This window comes from Apteryx mantelli, chromosome 1 (genome assembly GCF_036417845.1).
Source record: "Apteryx mantelli isolate bAptMan1 chromosome 1, bAptMan1.hap1, whole genome shotgun sequence".
Lineage (NCBI taxonomy): Eukaryota > Metazoa > Chordata > Aves > Apterygiformes > Apterygidae > Apteryx > Apteryx mantelli.
Window position 1 is genome coordinate 166,309,394 of NC_089978.1, and position 9,734 is coordinate 166,319,127.

Genomic DNA, 9,734 nt, shown 5'->3' on the forward strand with positions numbered 1-9,734 from the left:
GTCTTGTCCTGCACGAACAAGACCTAGGTCCCAGATCCTTGGTCAGGACAAATCAGCATCGGTCCAGTTGTGCCAGGCTCTCTCCTTTGCACCTTGTACAATATCTGGGAGGCTGTGGCGGAGACAAGTCCAGGAAAATTGCTCTCACTAAATTGCTTCCTGGTAGGCATGGCCCCGTTGCATCTTGCGCTCTTTTCCTAAGCTTTGCTCTTCTTGGAGCCCCTGGCTGATGATTTTCCCAATCTCTTTTGCTTGCTGGGCTTGCTCGCAGCCGTGGCCTTGTCAGGACTGGCTCCTGTGGCCTTGTCCCGGCCCCAGCCAGGGCAGGTTTGGAAGATGGTGGAAAACTTCACCTTCTGGCCCCGAGCTTTGGCAGGGGACCCGCAGGTGGCCCCCACACGGAGATTGAGTTTGTCGATCCACCTGGAAAGGTGGCAGGAAATCAGAGAAAGGAACAGGAAGGTGTGAAGGCAGAGGTGAAACTTTGTGCCTGTGACCTGGTGCGGGCTGGGGCTGGATCCAGCTGTGCTATGACCTCTCATCAGTGTTAAGGGGAGTCCGTGCTGGACCCGTAGCCCTGGGGCTGACAAAGGAGCAGGTGGCCCATGCAGGGCATGGGGAGGTCTGCCCCACGTGCGGACCACCAGAAGGCTCTCGTGTCTGGGCATGGCCCAGAGTGAACACAAGGGCACAGAGCCGTTGTCCTTCTTGAGCTGACACCTCCCATTTAAAACCACAGAGAGGTTTTGGTCAGCCAGGACCAATGGGGGGTCTCTGGTCCAACCCCTGCTCAGAGAAGGGCTCACTTCAAAGCCAGATGAGGTTGCTCAGGGCTTTGGCCAGGTGAGTTTTGAGTGTCTCCAAGGATGCAGATCCCACAGCTGCTCTGGGCCATTGAGCCAGTGTGTGACCACCCTCCCAGGGAAGGTTTTTTTCCTTATTTCCTTATATCTTTATCCTTCCCTATTTCCCATGGGCCCCATGGGCCCTGACACCTCACAGAGCTCACCTGTGCAGTGGAAGGAGCTGGCAGTCGCAGTGGAAAGGGATGTCTCTCAGGTTGAGGATTTCCAGCCCTGTGAAGCTGTGCATGTCAGGGATATGGCTCATTTTGTTGTTCTCCAGGTAGAGACTTTTGATCTTGGGCCCAAGGCCAGCAAAAGCACCTGAGGAAATCTGCAATGAAGCAAGGGTAAGTCAAAGGTAGTCCCTGTGGGAGCAGGTGAGCAAATCTGTGCACATGCACTGCTAATCCCTACAGCCTGGGGAGACTGTGAAAGCCTGTGCTGGGTCTGGGGGTCCCGTGAAAAGGCTGTTTTGAATAGCAGTATGTGGGCTTAATACACTGAAAGGAAGGGATGGTTTGATTAACTTAACCAGTTTCGGTCACATTTTGGGAATCACTACAGTGATCCCTTGGTGATGTAAAAGGGGCCTGGTCCTTAAGAGGATGGTGATAATATCAGTTTCTTGAGAGGAAGGAGAAATTCAGGATAATAGCAGTGAAGAGTCCTGGATAATAGGTGACAAGAGAAGGAGGCATATGGCCAGGCAAGTGGGAAGGGGATTCTTTGGGGAAGAGGGGCTGCGGGCATGATCTCAAGTCCATTTGTTTGTTTTCATTAAGGAACTGTGGACAGAGAGGCAAGGGATGTGGGAGGACCCATGACTGCCCAGGTGGCCAGGCGGAGGAAGAGAGACCATCTCTGGAGAGCTGAGCGTTGGACCAAGACAACATTCAGGCTGAGCTCAAGGCAGCATCTCCTCTTGGCTGGACTGTGGAGCATCTCCCAAAGTGAACAGTGGCATTTTGGGGATGTCCACAGGGCAGAAGCTCCTAGAGGGGGCCTGGCCCTGCAGGGAGGGATGAGATGGGACCCCATGGCAATCTCTAACTGCATCAGCTTTATGGGGCCGACCTGGCCCCTTTCTTTAGGGTTCCCCCCTCTCATGCACACCTGCTCCAGGCCCATGTTGTCCAGGTAGAGGTGCTGCAGGGTGCTGGCCACTGGCAGGAAGGCACCAATCCCCATGGACTTGATGGGGTTCTTGGACAGCTTCAGCTCACTGAGGGCAGGCAGGCCCCGGAGAGACCCTGTGGGCACTTCCCCCAGGCGGTTTTCATCTAGGTACAGTTTCTCCAACATCTTGGTGTGACTCAGGGCTGCGGGGGATATGCTGCTGATGGCATTGCCTGTCAGGTAGAGCCAGCGCAGCTTCTCCAGCCCCGCTAGGTCGCCCTCAGACAGTTGCCCGATGGCATTGTGCTGCAGGTGGAGGGAGAAGAGGCTGGGAAGGAGCCTGAAGGTGCCCCGGGGTACCCGGGTGAAGCTGTTGTGGTCCAGGTACAGGTAGGCAAGCTGTGGAACACCGTCAAAGGCAGCGGCCTCCAAGGCAGAGAGGTTGTTGTCGGAGAGGTAGAGGTAGACCAACTTCTCCAGGCCCTGGAGTGCACCGGGCTGCAGCATGGCAATTTTGCAGCTCTGCAGGTGGAGTGAGACCAGGCCCTTCAAACCGGGGAAGGAGCCCCGGGGCACAGCCCGGAAGTTGTTTCGGCGCAGGTCAAGGAGCTGGGTGTTGCTGGAAAAGCCCTGGGGGATCTCCCGGAGGTTTCTGTTCTCGCAGTTGCCATGCTGGAAATCCAGGGAGCAGGCGCAGTTCTCTGGGCACTTTCTTCTTGCAGCCTTCTTCGGCTGCCCTGCAGGAGGACCAGGGCTGGGGGATGGCTGGGCCCCTATTGGGTGATCTCCGCACCTCATATCGAGGGGCCTGAGCAACTCCAGCTGCTGTCCCCGGAGTGCAGGGGGGCCAGCGCACACTGCCTCCACGTGAACCCGTGCCCTCCTCATCCACTCCCGAAAGGGGCACAGGTGGCAGGAGCAGAGCAGGGGGTTCCCAGCCAACCTGATTTTTGCTACGCTGCCTGGTCCGGCCAGCGGCTGGAGCCCCTGCAGCTGGTTGTTGCGGAGGTCCAGCATGCGCAGCTGGGGGCTCTTCACGAAGGCTTCATGTGAAATGTCCTGGAGGGCTGCGTTATCCAAGAAGAGGTGCTTCAATGAAGCCATGTCAATGGCCTCTTCAGTGATATAGGTGATGGGGTTGTGGCCCAGATCAAGCCGTGTTGTCCCAGACAGCCTTGACAGAGCCTCGCTGGGCAGTGCCTGCAGTTCGTTGTGGTCCAGGCTCAGCCTCCTCAGGGTAGGCAAGCCAGCGAAGGCCTCGTTGCCCAAGACATGAAGGGCGTTATGGGACAGGCGGAGCCACTTGATCACCTGCAGGCCCTGGAAGACCATATCTGGGAGATAGACCAGGGCATTCTCACCGAGGTTGAGGAAGTTGAGGAATCCCAGTTGGCTGAAAGCACCCAGCTGGATCTCCTCAATGCGATTCTTCTCCAGGATGAGCTGCTGGAGGGAAGACAGCCCATCCAGAGACTCCTGGTAGATGAAGGCTATACTGTTGGAGGCCAGGTTGAGGTAGACCAGTCTTCCCAGTCCCCGGAAAGCTCCTTCCTTGATGCTCTCCACCTTGCAGTGCTGCAGATTTAAGTGTGTGAGGTAGGGGATATTGAGGAAAGCTCCTGCAGGGATGACCTTGAAGCTGTTGCCCCGGAGATCCAACTTTTTGGTGATCTGTAGGTAACACAAGTGTGGATTTATTCCAGAGCTAAAATCCCAACCTTCCCCCACTTCATTTCCTGTCCCCAACTGGCCTAACATCTTGGCTCTGGGCTCATTATGGCAGTATCAGTGTGGTCCCTACACCCTGCTGTCCTAGGCTTATTTTATCATCCACCTCATAACAGCAGGGTTAAGTTAGGGCCGTGATGTCCCACGACATGGAAAGTGGTGAGTTGTCTTTTTGGTTCAGCTGAATTATGTGCCTGTTGCCAGCATTTTATGAGCCTGGTCCTGGCTGAACCTGGCTGGTCTCATGCCCTCCATCTCCCTAGCCCTGCATGTGTCAAATGCAGAGCGCGAGGTGAGGAGGCTTGCCAGGTACCCCAATACTCTGGGATAAGGACCACGGTGGCATGTGGTGTGATTGCCCAGAGGCTGCATGTGCCTCCGTCCTCCCCCCTGCCTTCGCCAGCCGACCTGCGGGATGGTGCTGGGTATCCCCGTGAGGTTCCTGTTTAGGCACAGGACGTGGGTCCTGATGTTGTCACAGACGCAAGCTGGAGGGCAGCGGTTGGCAGCTGTTTCCCGGAGCACGAGCATGGCTGTGAGCAGGAGGATGCCCAGGGAAAGCCACATCGCAGATATCACCTATGGCCAGAGGAGATGTGCCGTGAGGCAGGACACATGAGGGGGAAGGATCCCTCCTGACAGCAGTGAAATCTGTGCAGGTCTGTTATTTGCCAAATCCTACAGCAGCAGGCCTAGGGGGCACTAGCAGGGCATGGTTTCAACCAAACAAAAGAAAGTACTTTTTACATTGCTGGCGACCGGAAACTTCTGGACTTTGCTGTCCCAGGAGGCAGTGGAGGCAGCCAGTGTCAGTAGGATCAAAAGGGACTGGATAAACTCATGAGCAAAGGGCCATGCTATTAAAGGGAAGAGGCAGGGATGTCTCTGCCATTCCTAGCCCTGTGGTTGCTGGTGGGGCACCGGGCAGGGACTGCAGAGTGAAGCCAGGCTCACACGCTCTCCCAAAATAGCATCAGCTAGTGCCACTGTGGGTCACCGAGTGCTGGGACATGCGGATAATTACTCGGAGCCATGGGGCAGCTCTGATAGCCTGTTGTTCTAGAACTGTGTTTTTATGGATAATAAATGAGAAAGAAAGCAGAAGAAAGAGGAAATAAATATTTAGTGTCAAAATCTAAGCTTTATCTTGAAGATCGCTGATAGCAGGTCCCCTTTTGGAAAGAGGTTTTGCCTAGGTTGTTTAGATTCACTTAAGGAGGGGATCAGCACGAGCCCAGGGTCAGTGGTGGGGAAGGGGCTTGGAGCAGAGCCCCTCTTTCTTCCTTGTCACTAGCATAAAATTCTCTTGATCTGTACGCGATAACAATATTATTAACACAACTTGATCTTGTTCTTTGTAAGGCAAGCAGGTTCATGATTTGTAATCAAGCTGGCTTTCTGAGCTTCAGCCCTTCTCTTAATTGTAAATCTCCCCTCTCCCACATCCCCTGGTCACCTCACTCCCTCGGGGCTGGCTGCAAGCCAAGCCGGACATACGCTGCTGGCAGGCTGCATGCAGACTGTGCTAAGCTAATGCCAAAATTACCTTAAGCTATTCAGACTGTTTTGGACTAATGGTATCCACTGTTAAACTGACTAAAGCAAATTGAGTCTATGCAGGAAGGACGAGGTTGGTTTTGGCTAGGCTGAGTTTGAGGTGGCAGCAAGCCCCCCCCCCCCCCCCCCCCCCCCCAGGAGGAGGTGCCGGAGAGGGGCTGAGGCTGCAGCAGTGCGAGGCTGGAGGTGACACTGGGAAGCGTGGCCATGGCCAAGGCCCCCCAGGTATGGGGTGCAGCAGCAGCAGGGCCTGGCATAGCTAAAAGCCACCAAAGTGGGGGTCGCATGCCCCAGCTGCCCTGGCCACATGCCCCTGGCTCTGTCCTCCCACTGCATTTGACGGGCTGCACCGACACAGAGCCAGCGGTGTGTGGCCACCGGTGAGTGTCGCCGGACTGGTCCCCACGGCTTGACCTGCGTCCCAGCTGCTGCTGCCACCCGCCATGCACCCACCGCCCCCTCCCACTCACCTGGGGCTGGGGGTACATCATCCCCAGGAGGCGGCAAAGAGAGAGCAGAGAGCTGCCCCACTGTCCAGCGGCTGCCAGGCTCCTGCGACCTCCCCCGTGCCTGCACTGGTATTTACTTTTCCATGAAGAAGTGAGAGCTGAATGGGCCGTTGTGCCGCTTTCACAGCAGTGCTCCCTGGATGGAGCCAGCAAAAGGGGGAGGAGGAGGCTGGGGGAAAGGAAGGGACAAGCCCCTTGGGGAGAGGGCAGCCACCCCGTGGGTACATCCTGCTGGTCTGATGGAGGGGACCTGCGCCCCCAGAGCAGCCAGCGTGGCATGCTGCAGTGCCAGCCCAGGGAGCGGATATCGGATTTAAGCTCACCATTTTTTGCGCCCTGCCTTTTCTTTCCTGTCTGCATAATTCACAGGAAATATAACTGTCCAGTGCCGAAAGTCAACATCCATCCAACAGTGCAATTGCTGCAGTAAGGCTGAGCAAAAGAAGTGATGCGTCTCACAAGCCTCGGACGTTGCTACCTCACATCCCCTCCTAAATAGTAGCACACAGCATCTGCAATCAGTGTGGGCAACTGGCTGTGCAGGCACACATCCATTCTACATTTACACTCTCTAGTTTTCCTAATTTTGTTTATTTGCTTGTTTCAAAGAGGCTAAGGGTGGTAGTGCATGCGTGAAATGTCATTTCCTTGCAGAATGCAGCGGGGGCCTTTGTTTTCCTCTCTGGCTCTGTTATTTCATTTTTTTCAGCGATGTATTTCATTCTCCTGGGGAACGTGAGCAGATCTGCAGCCTGAAAAAAAACTGCAAAGGATTTGATATTAATATCTCTGTCCCCCTTCAAACCCTTCATCTAGTTGGGGGGAAGAGAAAAGAAACCCTAAATCTGAGCTGAACAGCAGCAGCTTGCTCTCCCTGCAGCTCAGGAACAAACTCTCCAGTGGGGACAGTCTTCACTGCAATCCCTCTAGGAGGTTTAGCTCCACTAATCCCAATGCTAGGTATGGGTACAACACCCACCTGATGCTGCCTGGTGTCTCTGAAAGGATGCAAGAAACGCACAGTGGCAGCTGCCCCGCATAACCCACTTGAAGGGGCTGCACTCTCCGTTTGCTGGCATTTGCCCTGGGCAAATAGCTGCTCCTGTCTGCCTGGCAGTGAGCTGGAACGAGTGCCTGGGAGGCCTGGAGCCGGGTCTGCCCAGGGAAGAGGTGGTGGGTCAGAGGCAGGAGGAATTTTCCACCTCCTCTTCTCTGGCCAGCACTTTTCTGTTGCAATGGTGTGAACAGGCATGTGTCAACCCAGGCTGGGGGAGGGAGACACAGCTCAACCTGTGCAGCCAGCAGACGTGCACTGCCCTGGCTGTGGGCCTGCCACTTTCCTGCTACTCCTCCTGCCAGCGCTGGTCCCGTCCCAGTGCGCCTGCAAGGGATGAACCCTCCTGCCAGGGGCTGTGAGCTGCTCGCTCCCGACTGCTGGAGGGCCAGAGTCTCCCCAGCCCTGGCTTCAGGCGGATGTCCCCTCTGTCCCATCCCCACAGGCTCAGCCAGGCTTCCAGGAGTGCAGGCTCCAGGGATGGGGAGCGATTATTGCCCCTGTGATGCAGGTGATGTTTCCAGTCCTGGTGAGACATCCCAGGAGCTGCTGATGGGCGAGGGGAGAGTGTCCCAGTTGTGCAGGCCTGGAAGGAGAATTGGGGCACAATGGTGGCCTGGTCTCGCCATCTGACCTTACAGATATGGCGGGCAACTCATAGGCACCTGCTTTGACATTTGACATCAGTCCTGGGAGCTCGCTGCCTGCATCAAATCACTGAGACCTCTTTTTTGGGGTCGTGGCCAGCTGGCTGACCACATTTGGTGCTGAGGTTGGGGGCAAACCAAGGAGCTGTGTTAGGCAACAGCTCGATGGCATGGCTTCTGGCCAACTCAGCGAGACCGAAGCAGCAAGGGGAAGTGCAGTGGAAGGGAGCCAGGCGCTTGTGGCCATGCCCAAGCCTCATGTCTCTCCCGGTGCCCTTCACTTTCTCCCTGTTCATCTGCATCCTTTCTCACCGCACACAATAGGAGGAAGCCACTGGCTCAGGCTCTGCTTCCTCGTGGGCTGCACCAGAGTGGAGGGGAGGAAAACTGCAGTGCACCATCGCCGAACTCATTAGGAGAAGGGCGAAGGCATGCTGTGAGCACCAACCAAACCCAGACTGCTCCCATAGCAGGTAAAGCTTGGGCACCAGCCAGCAGTGGTGCCCCTTATGGTGCTGCTTGGGAGGGCAACAGGCAGCAAGTCAGGATTTGGGGGAGACGTGATGGGCCCTGGGAAATACCTGCTGCAAGAGGGTTTTGTCAGAGGCAGTGATGGCAAACGCAGCAAGGGAGAAGCAGGAGTTGCATCCACTGACCAAGAGAGTTGGCAGAAGTCAGCAAGGCTGGGGAAAGGGTTGTGGGGTTGCTGCCCACCTTCTGGTCCTGAGGAATGGGAGAAACAAGAGCCAGAAAGGGCAGGGATTTGTTAACACATAAGCTGTAGTGTGGGGAATGGAGTGTGCGGGGTGGACTATGGATTGCCATCAGTGCTGGTTTCCTTTGGGTATGATCCTTTTTATTTATTTTTTAATTGCCTCCTGAAAAAAACAGAGCATAAAGGCAAAAGTGGTCTTTGCACTACAGTGAAGCACTGCAGGCTGTATGTCACAGGGCAAAGCCCGGGGAATCAGGCTCCCAGCATGCCCTGACATCGGGGCGCACCCTCCAGCTCTGCCTCTGGTGGCCCCTCTGAGGCAGGGGCCTTGTGCCCTGGTCTCCTTTCCCTTCAGGTGGCCAAAACCAGGGAGCAGTAAAGGGATTCCCGCAGTGGAAAGAAAGACATGGAGAATGCGTTCCTAGCACCCTCCTTTTGGAGAGCCTGGGGTTATGTTTCTCCACGGTGCTAAAAGGAGTGTGGGATGGTGCTGTCAGTGGTCTGATGGGGAGTGCCTTCCTGGGCCTCCTGCTGCTGGTGCAGGGCAAACAGCCCCAGTGATGAATGCTGCTCACTCGCTCCTTCTCCCCAGCCCTGAGTGTTGGATGAGCTGCCAGAGCGAGCTGGAGTGTTTGTCCAGCTGTGGGGATGGATCAAATGGGAACGAGGCGGGGAGAGGCAGCTGCCTGCGCAGCACATCCTGCCAGCCACATTGCTAGTTCAGGGTTTTCCTCCAAGTCCTTTTTTTTTTTTTTTCCAAGAGGGAACCAAAGGAGGAAGTGGAGGCTGAGCCGATCTGGGCTGCTCCAGCTGCACAAGGTGGGGACATGGTTGGGGGTGATGGGAGGCAGTGCAGGCAGGGGCCGGACCATGGCCAGTGGGAGGAGGGAGCACGCCAGAGGCCAAAGCACTGCTGATGTCCATTGTCCAGCAATGCCCGCAGGGCGGGAGCTGCTCTGGGAGCGGGGTGGTTGAAGCAGCCCAAGTCCAGTGAGAAGGAGGTGCTTTACAGGCACAACAGCTGACAGCATGAAGTCCTGGCCAGGAAAGAGTATATTTATTTGCTGCTATGGAGAAAGCAAAAATGAAGGCTGTGGGTTTGGGGATTAAGCGCAATCTGGCGCTGTCATGCATTGGGTGGGGGGGGGGGGGAATGGACTGGACTGGACAAGCTCTTCCCTGTGCCCAGCTCTGACCAGGTGCTGTGGGCTGTTTCGCTGCATGTTTTGGGTTGCAGCTGAAGGCCCTGTGCTGGCGCTCTGGCTCGCGATCCTTGCCCTGCCTCTGCTCTGCACCTCGCCAGCTCCCGGTGCCAACATGGCCTTGTGTCCCTCGAACTGCTCCTGCGCTGCCTTGCAGCAGTTTGTCAGCTGCGCCAATGCCAGCCTGGCGTGGCTGCCTGTGGGCCTCCCCCACGCCGCCGTGGAGCTCGACTTGCAGCACAACCTCTTCCCCACCCTTGAGGCCGGCTTCTTCCCTGACCTGCCAGCCCTCACCACCCTCTACCTGGGGAGCAGCAGGGTGGAGTGGCTGGAGACCGGTGCTTTCGGGGGGCTGGGGAGC

The 9,734-nt window shown here is 56.3% G+C and overlaps 1 protein-coding gene across 1 annotated transcript; it reads right to left on the minus strand.

The window, feature by feature from the left end:
- CHADL (chondroadherin like) lies at positions 1-4,368 on the minus strand. The gene is made up of 4 exons (XM_013947399.2): positions 4,098-4,368; positions 1,959-3,632; positions 1,010-1,176; positions 1-423 (listed from the first exon to the last, which is right to left on the minus strand). Exons 1-4 carry the CDS (start codon positions 4,254-4,256, stop codon positions 198-200), a joined length of 2,226 nt encoding a protein of 741 aa, XP_013802853.1. The 5' UTR covers positions 4,257-4,368; the 3' UTR covers positions 1-197.
- Between the last annotated feature and the right edge of the window lie 5,366 nt (positions 4,369-9,734).